Source organism: Henckelia pumila, chromosome 3 (genome assembly GCF_033568475.1).
Source record: "Henckelia pumila isolate YLH828 chromosome 3, ASM3356847v2, whole genome shotgun sequence".
Classification (NCBI taxonomy): Eukaryota; Viridiplantae; Streptophyta; class Magnoliopsida; order Lamiales; family Gesneriaceae; genus Henckelia; species Henckelia pumila.
Genome location: NC_133122.1, coordinates 66,746,206 through 66,768,596, shown reverse-complemented (window position 1 = coordinate 66,768,596; position 22,391 = coordinate 66,746,206). Strand labels below are relative to the sequence as shown.

General features: G+C 34.7%; 4 protein-coding genes across 4 annotated transcripts; 2 read left to right on the top strand and 2 right to left on the bottom strand.

The window, feature by feature from the left end:
- Positions 1 to 1,477: 1,477 nt before the first annotated feature.
- Positions 1,478 to 2,431, top strand: LOC140888939 (uncharacterized). The gene has a single exon (XM_073296633.1). It carries the CDS (start codon positions 1,478 to 1,480, stop codon positions 2,429 to 2,431), a length of 954 nt encoding a protein of 317 aa, XP_073152734.1.
- Positions 2,432 to 9,444: 7,013 nt separating this feature from the next.
- LOC140892872 (pectinesterase inhibitor 3) lies at positions 9,445 to 10,297 on the top strand. The gene has a single exon (XM_073301905.1). It carries the CDS (start codon positions 9,556 to 9,558, stop codon positions 10,132 to 10,134), a length of 579 nt encoding a protein of 192 aa, XP_073158006.1. The 5' UTR covers positions 9,445 to 9,555; the 3' UTR covers positions 10,135 to 10,297.
- A 3,279-nt stretch (positions 10,298 to 13,576) lies between these two features.
- On the bottom strand, positions 13,577 to 16,764 carry LOC140892474 (uncharacterized). Its single transcript, XM_073301374.1, has 6 exons — positions 16,306 to 16,764; positions 15,570 to 15,663; positions 14,486 to 14,604; positions 14,275 to 14,382; positions 13,995 to 14,093; positions 13,577 to 13,897 (listed from the first exon to the last, which is right to left on the bottom strand). Exons 1-6 carry the CDS (start codon positions 16,603 to 16,605, stop codon positions 13,847 to 13,849), a joined length of 771 nt encoding a protein of 256 aa, XP_073157475.1. The 5' UTR covers positions 16,606 to 16,764; the 3' UTR covers positions 13,577 to 13,846.
- Positions 16,765 to 17,489: 725 nt separating this feature from the next.
- On the bottom strand, positions 17,490 to 20,575 carry LOC140891150 (20 kDa chaperonin, chloroplastic-like). The gene is made up of 6 exons (XM_073299482.1): positions 20,422 to 20,575; positions 20,120 to 20,319; positions 19,390 to 19,569; positions 19,155 to 19,310; positions 18,068 to 18,145; positions 17,490 to 17,903 (listed from the first exon to the last, which is right to left on the bottom strand). Exons 2-6 carry the CDS (start codon positions 20,303 to 20,305, stop codon positions 17,730 to 17,732), a joined length of 774 nt encoding a protein of 257 aa, XP_073155583.1. The 5' UTR covers positions 20,306 to 20,319; positions 20,422 to 20,575; the 3' UTR covers positions 17,490 to 17,729.
- Positions 20,576 to 22,391: the final 1,816 nt, after the last annotated feature.

The window sequence follows — 22,391 nt, the reverse complement described above, 5'->3', positions numbered from 1 at the left end:
CCCGATAATTACACTTCTTTCAATCAATATAGCTTTTGATAAGGTTGCAAGTACTCTGTTTTACAATTGGTATCAGAGTCAAAGATTGGGTTTTTACAAATGTTTGTATAAATCAAAGTCTTCTAGTGGAATCCCACTGAAAAGTCCTCCCAAAAAATTTCTTTTGCACTTATCTAATGCATTTATTTATATATGATCAGCTCACTTTTTTTTTCAAGTAATTTGCGCACTGATAAGTTCAGTACTTGGAAAAATAACTGTCAAGCAAATACAATTATTGAGCTGATAACTCAGCTTAATAATCATCAGACCGAAAATTTTGAAAATTTTTAAAAGTTTTTATTCACCTCTTCTAAACACATTTTTCGATCCTTACAAATTGAAAGATTTTTTTATGTTTTTAGAAATGAAGACAACGATAAAAATCAAAATATATTATTTTTTAATTGTAAAAACGCATTTTTATATAATAATTGACCAAACATATTTTTTGTTGAAACACTTTTAAAACATTTTATAAAAAAATATTTTTATAAAAACATTTTATAAGTATTCATTCAAGTGGATCGCATGATACCCAACAAATTTTTAGGCAACGCTTGGAACATGTGATGAGATAATTGAATGATTAATAACTAGAATGATTAGTTGTTGAAAGAGAAATATATATAATATTTATGGTAAATAATATTATGTATGATGTGATTTTTAAAAGTGAGATAAATTTTAGATAAAAAATTATGGACAAATATACTTTCACTTTTTTTATATATATTTTTCTTAATTGAGCAATCTCAAGTAGGCAAATACACAAACACTTGAATCTCGCCTAGCAGCAATGTGGATCCTAAACCAATTCCAAAATCACTCTAAACAACTCAAATTCAATGTACAAAGTGACCGCCAGCAGGCCTCACAAGTCACAACTCAGAATCACGCAGCAAGTCAAAAACCCCAAACCGAGCACACAGATTGCAATATGCTCAAGCTCGAAATGCAGCAGCATGGGCAACAAGGCTAGAGAGAGAGAGAGAGAGAGATTGGTGTTTTGTCATAGGTTTACAGAGTCGACCTAAACGATTTACATATGAGCACGACTTCGAGTCCATCTGGAACAAGAATCACAGATCGAAGAAGAAAAAATCTAGTTAGTACGTTATTTTTTGTTATTTTTTATTTACATATTAATTTTTTTCCCCCGATTTACAGAAGAAATCGAAGTTCAAATGTCAACCTTATTAAATGTTAGCTTACGTATCACTTACGTGTCACTTAGTTAGGCTTAGTCATCACATTACTATAAATAGGCATGTTTGACTCTCTGTAAATAACTTCTTCAACATATATGAAATTCCTTTTACATATCAATCTCGATTCTATGAGCTATGAATATTTTTCTGATATGGTATCAGAGAGGCTAGATCCACAACTCTGATTGTTTGAAGATTGTTCCAATTTCAACTTCGATCGGCTCACGATGGCGAGAGGAGGAGGAGGAAATCAAGCTCCAAATCCAAATCCGATTGTTCGCGCATTTTCAGAAGATTCAAGCAGTCCTTATTTCCTCCAAAATGGAGATCATCCTGGTTTGAAGCTCGTATCTCATCTTCTTGTAGTATCGAACTACAATACTTGGAGTCGAGCTATGATTGTGGCTTTAACAGCAAAAAACAAGCTCGGTTTTATTGATTTCTCAATTCAATGTCCTCGATCTGATGATTTGCTATATGGATCTTGGATTAGATGCAACAGCATGGTGATATCTTGGCTTCTGAATTCTATAACACGAGAAATTGCTGATAGTCTTATGTACATGACAACTGCTAGTGAGATTTGGACAGATCTGCGAGATCGATTTCATCAGAGCAATGCTTCGCGAGTATATCAAATTAAGAGGTATCTTAGTGAACTACAACAAGGATCAATGGATGTTACTTCATATTATACCAGGCTGCGAACGCTTTGGGATGAGTTGCGAGACTATCAACCAAATTCAGTCTGTAATTGTGGTTCAACGAAGGAATGGGTGAACTATCAAAATCAGGAATGTGTGATGCAATTTTTGATGGGGTTAAATGAATCTTATGCACAGGTTCGAGCACAGATATTGATGTCAGAGCCTCTACCGATAATTACAAAAAAAATTTCACTTGTAGTGCAAGAAGAGAGGCAGAGATCCATACATTGTAGTATTCATAAAGTAGCTGTTGATTCTCCAACTGGTATAAATTTTGTAAGTTCACCAGTTACCATTGCTGCTGCTACATCTACGAAGCCACAAAATTCATTATTTAATGTTGCTGTTGCTGCATACATGAGACCATTTCAGAGATCAAATGGAGGAAAATTGGATAAGATGATGTGTTCTTATTGTCACTTCACAAATCATACTGTTGATAAATGTTTTAAGCTTCATGGATTTCCACCTTAATGAAATCCACAATATGGACATACCAAGATACAATCAGAATTCTACTTCAAATAAGCCACAAGCTCATCAAATATCAGGGACTGCAGAGTTATCTTCAAATACCTCGATAGACACTTTGACTCAAAATCAATGTCAGGAGCTCATAGAGTTTCTGAGTACTAAGCTCCAAGCTGGGAATGGTTCCAATTCGACAGGACAACAGCAAGAGCATATTGTGTCCTGTTTTGCTGGTATACACTCTTCATCTTCTTCTTATTTTTCCATTTCAAGAACAGATTGGGTAATGGATACAGGAGCAACTCATCATATATGTTGTTCCATCTCCTTATTTAGTTCTTCCAGGGCAGTTAACTCTACTGTCACATTGCCTAATTGTCTAACTATTCCAGTAAAACTTTTGGGTTATGTTCGTTTAACCAAAGATCTCATTCTCAATGATGTTTTATATGTTCCTCATTTTCAATTCAATTCGCTATCAATCAGCTCTCTTACTCGAGTTCTCATGTGCTCCGTGTCTTTTGTGTCCGATTTTTGTCATATCCAGGATATCAACAAGACCAAAATGATTGGGACGGGTGGGTAAAAGAGTTGGAAACCTATATGTGCTACTCAAACCAGATATGTCTTCTTCTTCCTTAGTTTGTAGTGTTCTTAAAACAGAATTATGGCATTGCCATATGGGGCATCCTTCTTCCACTAGAATCTCTGTCATAGGTGATATCTTACAATTTGATCCAGCTGCTACAGAAATAAAACATTGTTCAATATGTCATTTGTCTAAACAAAAGAGATTGACTTTTGTTTCTCTCAATAAAATCTGTGAGCGTTCCTTTGATCTCTTACATATTGATATATGGGGACCTTTTACTCCAATTTCCGTTGAAGGTTATCGATATTTCTTTACCATTGTTGATGATCATACAAGGTTCACATGGATATATATGTTTCAAAATAAATCTGATGCGTCTAATATTTTTCCAGTTTTTAGTCGCATGGTCAAAACTTAATTCAATGCTTGTATTAAATCCGTACGGAGTGATAATGCTCCTGAGCTTGGTTTTGTTGATCTCTTTAACAAAGAGGGTATTGTTCATCATTATTCCTGTGTGGAAAGACCTCAACAAAACTCTATTGTTGAGAGAAAACATCAACATATACTTAATATGGCAAGGGCTCTCTTGTTTCAGTCCAATATCCCACTTGTCTATTGGTGTGATTGCGTTAACACTGCTGTGTATCTCATCAATACTCCTTCTCAAATCCTTGATAATCAAACTCCTTTTGAAAAATTGTATGGCAAACATCCTATGTATTCTCACTTGAAGGTTTTTGGGTGTCTTTGTTATGCTTCCACTCTTTTGTCATCACGACATAAATTCTCCCCACGAGCTGTCAAATGTATATTTCTTGGTTATCTCCGAGGATATAAAACCTATAAGTTGTTGAACATCCACACAAATGAGGTGTTTATATCTCGGGATGTCATTTTTCATGAAGAAGTTTTTCCATTCAAGGAATCTTCTTCTTCCCTTGTTCTTCCTGACATATTCCAGGATACTGTTTTATCTTCTTCTGAGTCTCTTCCCTCACTTCTTCCTGTCCAGCAACAAACCACTCGTTCTGGACGATCATTACAAAAGCCTTCTCATCTCACTGATTACCAATGCTATATGGTTCAGTCTTCCTCCAATTTTTCCACTGCTAATCCTTTGCATTTTGTTCTTAATTCTTCCAAATTATCTCCTTCTTATTGTGCCTTTGTTAATAACATTTCTTCTGTTCTTGAGCCTGACACTTTTGCTCTAGCTGTTGTTCTGCCTGAGTGGAGACAGGCCATGGCTGAAGAGCTTAAGGCTTTGTAGCTCAATGACACATGGTCTATTGTGTCTTTACCTGCCACCAAGACCGCAGTTGGTTGTCGATGGGTCTATAAGGCAAAGTTTGGTGCTGATGGCCGTTTGCAACGTCACAAAGCTCGTTTAGTGGCCAAGGGTTATACTCAACAAGAGGGTCTCGATTATCTTGAGACTTTTTCTCCTGTTGCCAAATTGGTTACTGTCACGACATTACTTGCTCTTGCATCTATTCGTGGTTGGTTTCTTACTCAACTTGACGTTAACAATGCTTTTCTTCATGGTGATTTGCTTGAAGAAGTCTATATGACTTTACCTCCTGGTTATTGTCATGAGGGGGAGATGTTACCTGTAAATGTAGTTTGCAAACTTCATAAGTCACTTTATGGTCTTAAACAAGCTTCACGACAATGGTTTGCAAAGTTTTCTTCCACATTGTTAGATATTGGTTTTTCTCAGTCCCATGCAGATAACTCCTTATTCACAAGAGTTCGTGGTACTATTTTTTTGGCCTTGTTAGTGTATGTTGATGATATAGTGATAGCTACAAACAGTAAACAAGAAGCCACTGAGTTGACAGAATTCCTTAATGGCAGATTTCGTTTGAAAGATTTGGGGAGTTTAAAGTATTTTTTGGGCATAGAGGTGGCACGATCTTCTCTTGGCATCTCAATCTGCCAAAGAAATTATGCTCTAAAGTTGTTAACAGAAGCAGGTCTCTTGGGATGTAAATCACGAAGTACTCCTATGGATGTTAATATCAGAATTAAGCAAGATGATGGTGATTTAGTTGATGATCCTACATCCTATCGAAGATTGATTGGAAGATTGTTGTACCTTACAATTACTCGGCCAGACTTAGCTTTTGCTGTAAATAAGCTTAGTCAATATGTTTCTAAGCCACGAACAACTCATATGGAGGCAGCACTTGATATACTCAGATATGTGAAGGGAAAAATTGGTCAAGGTTTACTATATAAATCGAAGTCTAATCTGAAACTTCAGCTGTTCTCAGATGCGGATTGGGGTGCGTGTGTAGATACTCGACGCTCAGTAACTGGATTTTGTGTATTTCTTGGAGAGTCTATGATCTCTTGGCATGCCAAGAAACAACAAACTGTTTCGAAATCATCAGCTGAAGCAGAATACAGATCAATGGCATCTTCTGTGTGTGAAATACTATGGCTTCGTTCACTTCTTGCTGATCTTGGAGTCATTTGTGATGAACCAGCTGCATTGTTTTGTGATAACCAGGCAGCCATACATATAGCGTCTAATCCTGTTTTTCATGAGAGAACAAAGCATATTGACATCGATTGTCATATTGTACGAGAAAAGGTCCAAGCTGGAATCGTGAAGTTAATGCATGTTTCTTCGGAGCTTCAACTAGCAGACTTGTTTACTAAGCCTTTGTTGCCTTCTCGTTTTCTTAGTCTTTTGTCCAAGATGGGAATGCATAATATTCATTCATCATCTTGAGGGGGAGTATTAAATATTAGCTTACGTGTCACTTAGTTAGGCTTAGTCATCACATTACTATAAATAGGCATGTTTGACTCTCTGTAAATAACTTCTTCAACATATATGAAATTCCTTTTACATATCAATCTCGATTCTATGAGCTATGAATATTTTTCTGATAAACCTGGCATGCAAAATTTTGAAAAACTTCGCATTTACGTTTGTTCTGTGGAGAGAAGGGATTTCTGGTTCTACGGTGGATTTTGAGATTTCTAGGTTTGAGATTTTTGCCAGGAAAAAGGGGTATTATTGGAATTAAGGAGATGATAAAAATAAAAATTGTTAATAGTGGGATGGTGTGTGGATTTATTTAACCTACTCTAATAAAGGCTAGTCCTTTGGAGAGTGGATAAAATTTGTTTAATAAAAAATACACCAAAAAAAAGAGGGATAATTCCCAATTTGATCCCTCATTTTAGACCTCATTCCTGATTTGATCCTTCGTTTTTACATCGATCCAATTTAGTACCTCGATTTTCGCCGTGTTTCCGCAATTGGTCCATCCGTCCAATTAAACGTCAAAACCAACGTGGATGACCTGCTAAGCTCATTCTAGCATTACTTTTGACTAAATGATTTTTTTATCAGTTATATTTATAAAAATATTTTTTACCTAAATAAACATATTTTATAAAAATTCAATACATAACATATTAATATTATTTTTTAAAATTTAAACACATAATAAAAAATCTCGTTTATATATAATTAAAATATGAAAGTTAATTTTAAAAATTTAAAGTATACTTAGTAAAAATAAATAAATATTTGTTAACAAAAATCGAAATTTTACAAAATAAATATTAATGATGACAATATGTTTTAAATATACATTTTTTTCAAAAATAAAATATTTTCCGAATAAACTCATCTAGGTTTGTTAATATAATTGAAAAACTTTCATAAATCCAAACAAATTAAAATAAGTCAACAACTGATATAACAACTTTGTAATTAAAAAATAAAATTTATAAAAAATAAAATAAAAAATAATAAAAGATATTTTTATTTATGTTAACCAATATTTTTATAAATATAACGGATCAAAAAAATTTCATTTAATGACACAACTTTTTTTTTAATTTTCGTCTCCTTAATAATTTTTTAAATGAACATCAAAATCGAAATGTAAAATTAAAATTTATCAATTTTGAGATAAAAAATTCCACAAAAATATTTTTATAAACTTATAATTTATTTATTATAAATGTAAAATTTTGTTTCTCAAAATTGATAAATTTTAATTTTAAATTTCGTTTTTGATGCCCATCAAAAAATTATTAAGGAGACGAAAATAAAAAAGTAAAGTCATTAAATGAAATTTTTTTGATCGGTTATATTTATAAAAATATTGGTTAACATAAATAAAAATTTCTTTTTATTATTTTTTATATTATTTATTATAAATTTTATTTTTCAATTACAAAGTTGTTATATCAATTGCTGACTTATTTTAATTTGTTTGGATTTATGAAGGTCTTTTCAATTATATTAACAAACCTAGATGAGTTCATTCGAAAAATATTTTATGTTTGAAAAAAGTGTATATTTAAAACATATTGTCATCAATAATTAATATTTATTTTGTAAAATTTTGTTTTTTGTTAAGAAATATTTATTTATTTTTACTAAGTATACTTTAAATTTTTACAATTAAACTTTCACATTTTAATTACATATAAACGAGACTTTTTATTATGTGTTTAAATTTTAAAAAATAATATTAATATTGTATGTGTTGAATTTTTATAAAATATTTTTATTTATAGCATTTAGGAAAAATATAAATTGATGGAGACCGGTTGAAGAAGTTAAAAGTAATGCTAGAATGAGCTTAGCAGGTCATTCCGTTAGTTTTGACGTTTAATTAAACAGATGGACCAATTGCGAAAAAACGACGAAAATCGAGGGATTAAATTGGGTCGATGTAAGAACGAAGGACCAAATCAGAAATGAGGTCTAAAATGAGAGACCAAATTGAGAATTATCCCAAAAAAAGATTAACAAGGAAATGTACTCACAATCATGCTGAATCCATGATATCAAACGGGCCCTAAAAAAATCTAACAATGGTGTATCGCGACTTGAATTTGAATATATATATATATTTTTTTGAAGAATACTTGAATTTGTATATGGAAATGCATGATTTGAGTCCTCTGGCAGAAAAATTAGGTAAAAGGAGTTAATGGTTGACAAATGCCGACATTGCATAAGCCAACCTATGAATACGACCACTGTACTTCTGCAACCAAGCCCACCACTGCATTTATTGTAATGAAACTTATATTATTATTAATTTTGTTTCTTAAAAAAAATATGTTATATTACTATTATTATTATTTTATTAAATAGAAACTTTGCAACAAATTTAATGGATAACTTAATATTGTTCAATATATAATTTGGTCCAAATTTACCAAAATATTTGGTTATGGAATAATGTAACACAACTTGGTGTTTTGATTCACATTCTGATCAAGATTTGTACCATCACCTTCAACCTATGGTTCAGCTTTTTTATATTTAGCGCCAAGGTAACACAGATTTTTTAGGTGCAAATTGCTCAAAAATTCCCAATGCAAACATGTTTTGCTCTGCACTCCCTAGCCATTTTTTTGTACCATAATTTTTGTTATTTTGTACCACATCTTGTATTGTTTTGTATCACATTTTATGACTAGGGACCCCAAAGCAAAACATGTTTGAATTTGGAGATTTTTGAGCAAATTGCCCGTTTTTTTAGCTACTTTCGAACATAGAGAATGGATGTCCCTATTTAAGTATTTCCTCGTTAAAAGTTTAAAAAAAAATAATTTATTTAAGGAAATTTGTACCTTTTTTGGGTCCTGTATTGTTTATTTTTTGTGATTTGGGTCTCTTACATTATCAAATTTCCGCCTTAATTATGTATATTTTGATTTTTGATAGTGTTAGTCATTTTTTTTAATCTGAATTGTGATCCTTTGCAGCAACGCAGAATTGTTGAATGTAGGACCTAAACGAGGGTCCACTTGATCCAAGTGGTGCATGATGCTATGTACAACGCTAGATTCAAAAGCTTTTAATCGATTGACCTAATATTATATTAAAACTGATTAAAACTGAAATTCGAGTCGAAAAAAAGCTAAATAGACAGTATCAAAGATGTTCGGTATTACTAATATATGTATAACTCATCACATCACATCCCACGTTCTTCTAATCATATTATTTATTTATATATTAACTATTTATTTTACATCAATCAAATCATTAATTATTTATCTCACATATTGAATTCAAATTACTATATTATCCCTTATAAATAATATAATTTTTATTTTATTTATTGTTAAAAAGACAAAATAGTCATTTAACATTTTTATATAAAATTTAATCAATCAAATCAAATAAAACATAATCTATCAATCAAATCCAATACAATTTTAACTATAATTTTTTTATTTATTTTTTATTACATTATACTACTTATCTATATATTATTTATATCATACGTCAAACCAAACGGTATCTTAAAAAATTTAAAATGGGGGCATATTTGATTTTATTTTTGTGAAAAAAATATGCAAATTTTTATTGTGATGAATAAGAAATATAAAAAGCCCTGCCAAAAAACAAAGGTCCAAACTCTTCAAACTCTCCCATATGAATCTTTGACTCACAGGGCACACTCTCACATACTGCACACCCAACTCCCACCACCGTCTCGCCGCCAGTAGCATTGTCTCCTGAAATCTTCAGCCCACCATGGCAACAACCCTCAATCCCTCTTCCTCCATTCTCCTCCTCCTCCTCCTCCTCCTCCTCTCGCCGCCGCTGCTTCAGACGAGCCACGCAGACAATCACGACCTAGTCCGCTCCTCCTGCGTCCACGCCAGCTACCCCGACATCTGCCTGCGGACGCTCTCCTCCTACGGCGGCTCCGCCAGCACCCCGCGCGGCCTCGCTCTGGCGGCGGTGAGGGTCAGCATCGGCCGCGTGCAGAAGGCGTCGGATTTCCTCTCCACCCTCAAGGGCATCGCGAGGAGGGAGCGTGGGGCCCTCACCGACTGCGTGGAGCAGATGGGGGACTCGGTGGACGAGCTGAGCAAGACGCTCTCCGCCCTCAAGAGCCTCCGCCGCGGCGGGGATTTCCGGTGGCAGATGAGCAATGCGGAGACGTGGGTCAGCGCCGCCTTGAGCAACGAGGAAACTTGCCTCGACGGATTCAAGGAGATCGGCGGCGACGTACGCTCCGACGTGCGGCGGAGCATCACGAACGTCGCCAGAGTCACCAGTAATGCGCTCTATCTCATCAACCTCATCGACGATAATCGCCGCCGGTGAAATTACGCCTGAATATTGATCGGAGCTTTACCACATATATATATTATATATGTACGGAATCTGAAACTCTACTGTGTGTTCATGTTTCTGTTGCAAGGTTTCATAATATCAACGCCAGATTTTGATTATGATATATATAAAATATAATATTTTAGTGTACAAATTGTTAAATTCTGTCTAATTTTTATTTATAAGTTTGTTAATAAGTTTAGTTTTAATGGTTTACTCGATTTGATCTATTTAATTTAATTAAATATTTAACTTAATAGTGTAAATAAGTTATTAAATTGACATCAAAGATCATAAATATGCCTTTTATTAAATAAAGTAACCGGAAATAGATACAAATTAATTATTTGAACTACCATATTGGAATAGGAAGTGATCAATTAATGCATTTCGTTGCGCCATTGGGTGAAAAATCCTTGAAATTAAATCTGTTCAATTTTTTAGATTCTTTAATTTTTTGACTTGGGAACCCGCGTACCTATTGGATAAACCCCTGCATTAACGCAATAGCCTGCAAACTACGTTAGTCATGTAAATCACACTAGGCAAGCCCTGTGTGACGTGCTAGTCCAAAAAGGTGTTGGTAAGAGAATCAAATTCCTGACTTCTGACCAAGAGTTCACCTACTCCATCAACTTGAACACCCCTTAAGGGCTTTTTTGCATCTTGTATTAGTGCACTTAAATAATCAACTTGTGCATTATACTGTATGTATCTATAATATTAGGCAAATGTTTTTTTTTTCCTAATAGCATAGCGATTGAAAATTCCAAACACATATTCTACGTCTTTTCTAAGACTTGTATAATTGCGAAATATTATGATAGATCGTTATTTTTCAAGTATTTCAAAAAATCAAAAATACTCTTATCGTCTAATAATTAAATTTTGTGAAATAAATTTCGAAAAAATTCGTGAAAATGTATTACTTTTTATGTCAAAATATGTTGCTTCTCACTGCAAATTGGACGAGGTCGACACATCAAATATAGTTCCATGAGACTATCTCATGAGAAATCTATTATTCCAAAAAAAGTTGGCACATATTAGGTTTAGACTCACAACAATCTTAAAACCATCATGTATTATTTGTTAGAATATTTTTCAGAATATTTTCGAAAATTTTGTTGCCGATGACGAATAAAGATTTCCGCAGCGAAAATTACGAGGATCGATCGACCTGTTCGCGAGTGGATGCTTTGGTTCGTGAACGGATGTATTGATTGACTAAGAATCACACCCGTTCAGATACATCTTTCTCTATAAAAACATCTCTTAAAAGATAGCGTAATAAACGTGTCTTGGATCCAGTTCATTAAATCCTTTCTATATTTTTTCGAAATTCTTCAACATTATTGTCTTGTTGCAAGGCAAATAAGAACGCTGAGATAGTCACGTAAATAAATATTCACCCTTAATTGAAATACGCATTATATTATTGATATCACGTGACACAGCTTCCTTGGACAATATTTGGCAGTTGGAGCTAAACTGGTGAAGTCATTTTTCCCAAATGGTCCTCAATAATATATATAGTTGAATATTAAATGAGAACTTTTAGAGTAGTTAGCAGTTACCACTTTTAATGAAAGAAAGGAGTAGTCCCACGGGATCAGCCCACAGTTGTACACTATCGACAATAAATTCAATGCTATACCGAGTGTGCAAGCACGTTCTATGATGTCCTTATGAGAAACTAAATGCAACAATTTCCATTAGACAAAAACTTGAGGCAGAGAAATGTTTACGGAGCTTGAGAACCCAATAAATTTGTACAAGGCTTGGTTCAGAATTCTAGCAACTTTATCTGGTACTGCTGAAGATTAATATAATATACTTGTGTGCATACATACATACATACATAATGGTTTGAACTGAAAACACTACTATTGTAAGTGCTTTCTTGTTCATATAACATGTTCACTCATGTTACAAACCGTGTGACTAAACAGAGTTAACCAAAACACGTGCCTTCTCGACTCACTTCAATTCAAAAGAAATAAGAAATTTTAGAGCATAGAATACTCATTTTTGTGCATGGTTTCACATGCATAATTCATTAAATTCGTTCCAATTCCGACTTTTCTGATGTTGTATGTCTGTGAGGCGTCCTAGCTAGCTCTAACTGAAACATTAATTGTTTTTTTTTTTGCTGTAAACAACTTGCATTGATGTAATGATAGATAAGAAGCATTTGTAGTAAACAAGTTAAGGATCTTCAGATGACAATAACAATATAATTAATATGCTACACATGCACAACACAGTAATTCTTTGCTCGTTGAGAGGGCGGCGGGAGGGGGACTCACCACGCCTTCATCTGGATTTTCAAGATTGGGATTTGGATGAACCCAGCCGCTTCAAATAACCTACAAAAATATAACCATATTGTAATATTGAATTATATATAGCCTCCAACATATATATATTGACAACGCACACGCAACGGATGTGCAACATAATATATAAATATCATGTGTGGTGTATACATAATATAATATTTATTTTTAAAAATATTTGATTTTAATATGATATAAGACCATATTCTATTTGCCCTATTTTTTTTGAAACAAATATTTGATTTTAATATAATATATATATTATAAGACCATACTTTTTTTTAAAAAAATCAAATATTTCCTACGCCTTATATAGATAAAGTTTCAAAATCCAAGGCTCATTGACAAGTTGGTTAGCCTTGAAGAACTGCTTGGATCTCCGCAAGATGTGAGGTGAATGAAATTGGCCATGCATGAAGGCAAAAATGACAGATCCTAAAATCTGACTGCAACATCCACATCAATCTTTTTTTTTTAATGACGTGGGAACCCGCAGCCGTTATTTTTCGGTGTGCAGTGGATAAACCCCCGAACCAACGCAATAGTCTGCAAACTACGTTAGTCAAGTAAACCACATTAAGCAAGCCTTGTGTGACAGACTAGTCCAAAAGATCGTACTCCAAGTGAAAATATTGTGAGGTAGGGATGGGCAATTACTTAACATTGATGAGAGATGGCCTGGATTACTTTGGAATCGAAAAGTGGACATTGTGCAAGTTTAGAAGAGGTAGATTTAATAATATACTATCGATTTGGCACACTTTGAAAGATAATCAGGCCATCTCTAACGGGAGGTTCTATGCTCAAATGTGTGGGCCCCATGCCCAATGAAGGGCCAAGATCCACCGGGTGAGAGCACCCACCTGGTGGAGCATAGAACCTCCAACCTAGGCAAGTCTACCATGAAGTAACTAACACTTCTCTGAACAAAAATGTTTTCAATTTTTTTTAATAAATTTACAATGACCAGATATTTTGTGTTCTATTAATGAGTTTAATAGAGGGGTAAACCAGCAATTTATGTTATCGATTGAGCCCCAATTATTAACATTACTTGGTTTTCGAAATAAGGGTATTCAAATTGGGCTAAAATATCTTTAAAATACCGTGAACTAGATTCAACAGAATTATTTACACAAGAACGTGTGATATACTCGTGAATTTCGAAATATTCATTACAACAATTCTTGAATGCAAGCTCTCAAGCTCGAGTCAATTTCGAGATGTTGCTCCGTTGAATGAGACTGGGCCTGCAAGCGTTGACCAACCCATTCAGACGGTTTTTGAGGATTAGGCTCTGGGTTCAAGTCAGAAGAACCCACGTACGAGTCAGAATTCGCAAAAGGAAAAACACGGGCGAATGCTTAATTTGCTGGTGCTTGAGGGTTCTGCTCTTCAATCAAAGCTTGAACTCTCTGCACGAAACTCTAAATTACTAGCATGTGGCATAGAAGGGGGAAAAAAAAAGGCAAACAAAACGTGGTACTACAGGCTACAGCAATCCCAACTAACCTTTACTGAACTGCTAACTTCCTCCAGTTTTTGCAAAATCGTAGCATCACCAAGCTGAGAAAAATAATCATACCCTGGGGATTTTGAAGGTGGGGACATCTGCGAAATGAATGTAAATTTTAAAACAGAGATGTCTTTGATTATGTAGGAAGGCTTGCCAGGATGAGAGAAATGTGAGCAATATTGCAGCCGACTTTTCTAGTGATCCGAGAAAAGCTGATACCGATTCATATGCAAATTAGTTGCTAGTGAAGTTCATTATATAAGAATTTAGGCATACCAAAGTAACGGAAGAAGGACCCATTCTTGGAGTTGACACTTCTTCGATCGCGGAAGCTTGCCTAGAGAAAACTTCTTCTCTTATGTTAGACAAGTGTGAGAGAACAACCTGGCGGAGGTAAAGCCAGAAAGGGCGTAGAAAAAAGTTACTCGACTTTAGACGTGGCCAAGCAAGTAATTCTCACTGAGGATGATTCGACTATAACTAATACCTTTCTGAAAGCAAGAGGATTGGAAACACCTTGGATTTTAACATCATCACTTGCAGGCCTCCGCACTCCAACGTTCTCTATTCTGACCGAGTATACGCCAAACAGGGACTGAAGGTATCCTGATAAAGTACAGAGTTTGTACCAACTTAGATATGATGAGAGCAAGAGCTTTCCAGCTAGTTCAGGAAAACTCAAGGCAGTCTCTCTTAGAAACATTTTATAATACGACATAAACATGGGGAGAACTTCATAAAGGACCAAGTTGTAAACTTACATATTATATGCTTTCAAAATCAAGGTTTGGCTCAAGAATGATACACCTATCAACTGGAGTCGATTGCTCTAGCTTCAACTTTAAATATGATCCCAAAGAGACACCAAGGCAACGTTTGTTTACGTTTCCCAGAAATAGATTCATTCTTTTCGAAACATATTGCAACATATCACACCCACCCGATTAAAACTCTTTTAAAACATACACCTCTCCCACGTTTTTATTCCATCTACGATCATTATTTTAAATTCTAACTTTTCACCACTTTAAAAAAGAAAATTTTATTGTTTTACATTATACATTAAAATAAAAGAGACTGGTATACCATAAGAAAACTAAATTACACAACACATTTTGACATGACATAATGTAAAGATAACAAAATAACTCTTTCAAAAAATATGACCAAACATGCATCACATTTTTTATTTTTCAGTCTCGCTTATATAGTATATTCCTAAAGCAATCTATAGGAACGCGAGAAACACATTCAAGCATTACCCAAGTGTCTTAAACAAACACAGAAAACCAGTGAGTGGTGCTATATCAATGTCTACAAACTTCAATTACTTACCTTCACAAGAAATGAACTCAAAACAATAACAATTAATCAGTTCACATCAAAATTCAAAAGGTTTAAGGTAATTTGTGATTTTCACCTGTTGTGATGAAAAAGCCAAATGAACGGAATCAAACCATCTTTGATCGACCGACTTAAATGCATATTCAAGACACAAAATGTAAATATCGACCAAACTCCTTTACGTATTCCCAAAAAAAAAGGGAAATAAATGTATGGGCTAGATTTACCCTGTTCAATTACAATATCTGCCACAGAAGGCAGCAGGACATACTTCTCTTTCTCCAGAAAACCGAAACATGGAAATGCCACTGGCTTCTTTACCTGAGTCAAAGCAGGTAGTGAAAATTAGAACCCCAAAAATAAAACAATGCTATGAATCATGTAAAACTACGTGCGCTGGTTGATAAACCTTATTCTCTCCTATTTTCTTTCATCCATGCATTCAATAAACCACCAAAAGCTGAGTGCCTTATCAGAATATTGAATGTATCAGACATCAGTCATTTTTTAAATGGGTAATCCAATTCAAAATAAAAGAGCATACTAATGTAGCAGGAGACATAAGGTGTCAAGCTGTTTCTCAAACGAAAATATGACAATGGAATTGCTTTCAAAGATCTTTTCCCTCAAAGTGTATCTAACCAACCTCATACCCCATCGTCAAATTGACATCGATTTCAGGCCCATAGCAGCAATAATATCAAATTTGCTTAAACCAGACAAATACCCATGAACCATTGACCTTATGATGTATGATTGCACATGAAATTTATGCTCTCTCACACATGTTCTGGTATATAATTCAGCATATCCAATACTCAAGAGACTAATTAGCATAAAAAATTACATTATTCCTAAAGCTACCATCCATGGCAATAATATCACCAAAACAGGAGTGATAAACAGAAACCACGCAATCAAGTTCAAAACTTCAGAAAGAACAAAGAATGATAGTTGAATTACTTTATAAACAATGGCATTGGGAGTGACATATAGTTTCCTGGAGCGGATATCTTTGCGTAAAATGTACCTCCGCAGGGGCAAATAAATGAGCATAAATAAGCCAAAGCCCCAGGCAAGTACCAACAGCAACGAATACAAAACCCAGTAAGCCGTCTGGTAATTCACGAAATTCTCCTCGGATTCGTCGAAAGACGCCGCGTAAAGAACCGGATCTTGGTCATCAATGTCGGTATCCACCTCGTCCAATAACAAACCCTGCTCCAGGCGGTCGATTTCAACCACCCCATCTGCCGATTCCATGAAAAAATGCTGGTAATGTGGATAGTTTACCCCGAAATTGAGCTAATCTGAGGATTTCCGCAGCCGATTGAAATGAATGGGAGTAGTGTAGAAGTGACGAGAGAAGACAACGGGCTGATCCGGGTTCGTAAAGGCTCGGGCCTTGGGCCCGTTTAAGAAAGTATTTTAGATAACATATGATAAATCATACATAAATGTGCCGTGTTTAATATGAAGTAATAAAATAAATAATATGTATTTTGTCACACTCTTTCACCATTCAACCGATTCCGGTAAAAAATTATATTATTTCATATAAAAATAATATTTTTAATGAATCTCATCACATAATCATGTCACAAAATTAACCCATAAAACTCAACTCATAACAATTTTTACGTCATTAACTTTACAATTTTGATATTCTAATTTTTATATTATTTATCTTCAATTTTAATTTTCTATTTTTGTCTTCTTATTTATATTATCAAACTTCAGTTTTAATTTTCTATTTTTTGTCTACCTTTATAATTTTAGTTTGTTTTTCGATACAACATTGAACTATAAATTATTGACATGACGCTGATGTGTCATATCACATTAGCAATTTCAATTAAAGATTAAAATAAAAAAATACAAGAATAACACGTCTATAACAAAACTAAAATTGCAACGTGACAAAATCCAATAAAAAAAATCCACTTTCCCCGTAAATTAGGGAGGAGAACGACATGCACATGCGATTATCATATGCAAATTGTCAGTATTATATTCCAAAACAGTGGCTAGATTCAAGCACACCTTTGGTCCCTTGTATGATCTTGCCTATCGAAAGGCTTGAATTCAAAGATGCGTAAAATATTCGGCAAATAACACCATTTCACACACGTAATCTGCTAAGAAAATGCTAAGAGATTGCTCTACTTTATTAGCTCGATCGAGAAATATTGAAAACAGATACACGAGCCCCGGAGAGCAAGAAACGAGCAACTCTTTGTAAACCAACAAAATTTATGCCAAAAATCTGAAGACTGTTACGTTTCATGGAACCATAAATAAGCCGTGTTCGGCACTAAATTACAGCAGTGTCTCTATTTTCACCATTTGCAGGATACTAAATCGCTGACAAAATACCAGATGGGAACTCAGGAAAGGATAGCCATAACATCAGATGCACGCAGTGCTATGTATTCGGAACCATCACTACCTTTGAAATCGTTGCCTGCATATTTTGAGTACAGAACTGTATTTCCTGGGGCGATTGACAATGGCTTCCTCTCACCATCTTCGTCAAGGCGGCCAGGCCCAACTGCTACAACCTGTAATTTAAGAGTACAAAGTGTGTACAGTTTGTATGTCCAATATCCTAAACTTCCAGCCCATGTTATTAATTGGTCGAACCACATCAAGGAACAAAGAACTTCGACCGACATTGAGTTATCAGGCATTCATATTAAAGAAAAGTTCAACACCCGCCACTCACCGAGCCAATTGAAGGTTTCTCCTTGCTCGCATCAGTTAAGAACAATCCACCGGCAGTTTTCTCTTCAACCTCTGCTAACTAGAAATAAAAAAAATGTTCAGTGTACTAGATGTACAGCACACTAAAACGGAGGTAGGGTGAGCTTGCTTGTACCCAAGATTATGATGTTAAATGAAATGGCGTAATTTCATTGTATCGCTACTGGGGATGGCATAATCCAAGAAAAATCAGGCATATTTTAAATCCAATTTTAAGACGGACAACAAACATTCAACCACGTTTTTGCAGGATGAAGGAGACCATCTATCTATCTATTTGTTGTTATATCTCATACAAGGACCACCCAACAATTATCCATGTCAGTAAACATAGAGGTACCGTTTGGTACATGAGATTAAAGTGGGATGAGACACAAATTTTTACTCATCTCATGTTTCTCTCATTTTTTTGTTAACCCAATGATATCTCATGGCCCGGTATGATATTAGATGTAGGTTTGATGACAAATACCTCTCCACCCATAATATTAGTGGATGATGAGTGTCATATAAGTGACATTGTGTGAAATTGACAATGACAATTAAGAGAATAAACACAATAATCCTACAAAATAAAAAACATGCAAAACAACATATTATTCATAACTATGTCTTGCTTATCCATATCTCATCATGTTTTTATTCATCTATCGTACATCTCATCCATGATACCAAACGGTATCAGAGAGTTCCATGTTGGTCTCTTAATACACCCATCGCTTATAATTACTAAAATGGCTATACTTCTCTAATCAGCAACATGAAATTTTTTTAATCAACAATTTTATCATTTTAGTAAATTCAAAGAATGATATTCTAAAAGGATTCAAACTCGAATTTCATGTTGCTGATTAGATAAGTATAGCCATTTTAGTAAATATAAGTGATGGTGTATTAAGAGACCAACATGGAACTCTCTATGTTTACTTTAGATACACAAAGTATTGGTTCGAATAATCGATAAACACAAACTGTGTGTGCTACAGCCTAGAATGGAAAAAATATAAATGGATTACAAGTAGAAATAGGGAGCTGGATGAATAACCAACCTTTATGAGAACTCTGTCATTCAAAGGCTTCAAATCCTTTATATCATCAGTATTAAGAGTACCAACAATATCATCCTCCTTCAGAATGAGATGATTTGAACCATCAAACTCCACTTCTGTACCCGCATACTTCGAGTAAACCACTTGGGTACCAGTCTGAACATGGGTATCAATCCATAAGTCTGAGCATTCACCGTTGTAAAACATAAAAACACCTAAAAGGGTCGGATCATACCTTCAAACTAATCTCCACCTTATTTTTTCCAATTGTACGACCCTCTCCAACAGCAACCACCTCACCGCCTTGTGGTTTTGATAGCGCGGTGGTTGGTAACAGGATACCACCCGAAGTTTTCTCCTCAGCCGCCTTAATTTTTACCAACACTCTGTCACCCAAAGGTTTGAGCGATGTATACTGAAGTCGGGAACATAAATATTAGTCAGCGGTAGCATTGTCATTCACAAAAAACAAGACCACGCCTATACATTTTGGTGCAGAAGTAAATAGTATACTTCAATCAACCTAGAGCTTAGTGCGCATATCAAAATCAGGTGTTGCCGTATTTTAGAGCTCTAAATAATCCACCTTCAAGTTCAGTTTACACCACCTAAGAAAGACGCCGTCAAAATTAACGAATACTGTGTGAAACTACAGAAATGAAACACACAAGAAACATAAACGACAATTTAATCAACCAACCCAAAGAAAAATTTTCTTCTCACCACAAGCACACAGTCAACAAGGAAACGATTCAGTGTATTTTAATCAAAACAATCCCAATCCAATACTGCACACCACATAGGTTACACAACATCCAGCTATCTTACAAACACATGAATAATTCATAAAACAACATTCAAGAATCGATGAAAGCATGATAAGAAATTCAACAAAATAACAGCACCAAGAGCTATAAAAGGAATGGACTAACAAAGAACCACTTAAACGAACTCGAAGATTATACCTTCGGCGCAACAGTCGTAGCAGCCTTAACAACAAGACCACGGAACGACCTACGGGCCTCAGCGTTCAGCTTCAAAGGAGAAAAAGAAGACACGTTAACTGCATTTGACGCCCTTAGCCCTTCAAACGAGGTCAACCCTTTTGCTGAAATCGAAGATGCAGCGGAAGTCAGCTGAATAGTCGCCATTTCTTGCAAAAAATCTGAAGAAAATTAAAAAAAAAAAAAAAAAAAACCCCATCAAATCAAGAACCAAGAAAGTTCCAACAACAGCTACTTTGAAGGGAAAGAAAGCCAGATAATACCTTGAGTAGGGAAGTTGATAGCAGAGTGAAGAGAAGAGAGTACGAGTTAAAGTCTGCTTCTGGTAGGTGGGTTTGTGAATTACAGTGTATAAATCGTTGGAAAAGAGGATAACAAAACCCTAGGTGATAGAGGTTTTCGATTGAGGGGGTTATATGCAATTTCTTAGAGGTTTCTAGAAATTTTATTTATGTACTTAGCTCGCTCATCTATTTTGCACCACCAATTGCCAACATCTACTACGTGCCTAATTCCGTAAAACCATTTCATAATAAAAACTTATTTTTAATATTTGTGTTGGTCATTTAAATTTCAAACAAATAACATTATTTATAGGATATGTGAGATGAGTTTTTTCGATTTATATATATAATAAAAAATAATAAATTTTTATCATAAAAAAAAAATATTTTTCATCTATAGGATCGGTTAAAAATCTATCTCAAAAAATTAAATTGTAAAACAATCTCAAAAAGTTTTTGTAAAATGCTAATTCTTTCATTTAACAAAATTATAACATAAGCTGGGGTTGATAATAATATTTTATATATATTTTTATATTGTCTTTCTGATTTTACTATTACAGTAGGTTTGTTTGGTGCCATGTATCTTCATACTTTGCGAAGTGACACTTGCGTGCTTATATCAATTTGCTATTTTCAATCGTATCTTCGTTACCATTGATAGGGGTTAGATGCTCGGCATTGGATTGAGAGCACAAAACTAGTTGTATCATACAATGATCTGAATTGAAATAATCCAAATGATGTATTCTTGGAGTACTAAAATTATTCGTTACAATGATATGTTTATCCCAATACAAAAAGACGCTCAGTTCATATTATTAGTCAACCTATGCAAAAGGATTCTGTTGATTCTCAGGCTATCTGTTCATCTCAATTATAGGCGGAGACGTGTTACAACCTTGCCGAGCTCCATATGTATCCTTTGCTAGAATGTTCAGGGTTTGGGGGGATCTCCGAGCATTAAATCGTTTGTAGAGTATTATTCACCAGTTATCCCCCTAATTTAGTTTTTGTTTCCAAAACTAAGTTATCAAGAAATCATAATTCTATTTTGCGGCGTACTCTGGGTTTTTGTAATTGTGAGACCTCGGTTCTAAACAACTAATTCCGGATTAAACAATTAAAAGCCATAAATTTTTTTTTAAACGCCTCGCGCGTGCGCGATATAACCATCTCGCGCGCGCAAGCTCTAATTCCAGCAACCTCGCTGCATGCTCGCGCGCGCGGGCTAAATAACCCGAGGCTTGGGAAATACTTCCGCACGCGAGTGAGGTACAATCTCGCTCGCGCGCGAAAGACCTGGTCAGAAACGAATTCAAGGCCAACAAAATCTTCCATGCTCGCTTCCGACATGCATTCAAACCCATAAATAAAACGAGGTGTAGAGAATACACGCAATAACAATATCAATACTAAGCATGCTTTCATAATATACCTAAGATCAACATAAAGTCTAGATCGATAAAAGTCCTAAACATGCTTCGTTCCAAGTTTTACAACTCCAAAATACAAACGAGTTCGAATACAAAACATAACAAGTTCGAATCACATGAAACAACAACCAACAGTCCAAACTAGCATTCTAAACTCGCTACAAAACATAAACTAGATTGAAATGTTGAATTCGACTTCTAAACCGAGTCTCACTTCTATCCCTTCCAATTCGATCTAATCATGCAGCTTCTGACTCGAACCTGCCCCACCTGTTGCCAAGTACACATACAAAACCAGACAACAGCCGGATAAATCCGGTGAGAATACAAATCCCAGTAAAAGAGACAAAACATGCATATCAAATAATATATATCTAACACGATATATGAAACAACCAAACAAGCAATTCCAATAGCAAGTCAATAACTCCAAATCAAAATGCATAAAATACAATGCATGTCTTTAAAACCAGGATTATCAAGTCTGAATAATCACAAGGTAAAGGTTCTTCT

Coding starts and splice junctions, on each gene's coding strand:
- LOC140888939 (XM_073296633.1), top strand. CDS start 1,478: ATGGCGAGAGGAGGAGGAGGAAATCAAGCTCCAAATCCAAATCCGATT.
- LOC140892872 (XM_073301905.1), top strand. CDS start 9,556: ATGGCAACAACCCTCAATCCCTCTTCCTCCATTCTCCTCCTCCTCCTC.
- LOC140892474 (XM_073301374.1), bottom strand. CDS start 16,605: ATGGAATCGGCAGATGGGGTGGTTGAAATCGACCGCCTGGAGCAGGGT. Junction 14,605..15,569: donor AGATATTGTAATTGAACAGG/GTAAATCTAGCC, acceptor GTACTTTATCAG/GATACCTTCAGTCCCTGTTT. Junction 14,383..14,485: donor ATCCTCTTGCTTTCAGAAAG/GTATTAGTTATA, acceptor TACCTCCGCCAG/GTTGTTCTCTCACACTTGTC.
- LOC140891150 (XM_073299482.1), bottom strand. CDS start 20,305: ATGGCGACTATTCAGCTGACTTCCGCTGCATCTTCGATTTCAGCAAAA. Junction 19,311..19,389: donor AGGTGGAGATTAGTTTGAAG/GTATGATCCGAC, acceptor ACCCATGTTCAG/ACTGGTACCCAAGTGGTTTA. Junction 18,146..19,154: donor ATGACAGAGTTCTCATAAAG/GTTGGTTATTCA, acceptor TTTTATTTCTAG/TTAGCAGAGGTTGAAGAGAA.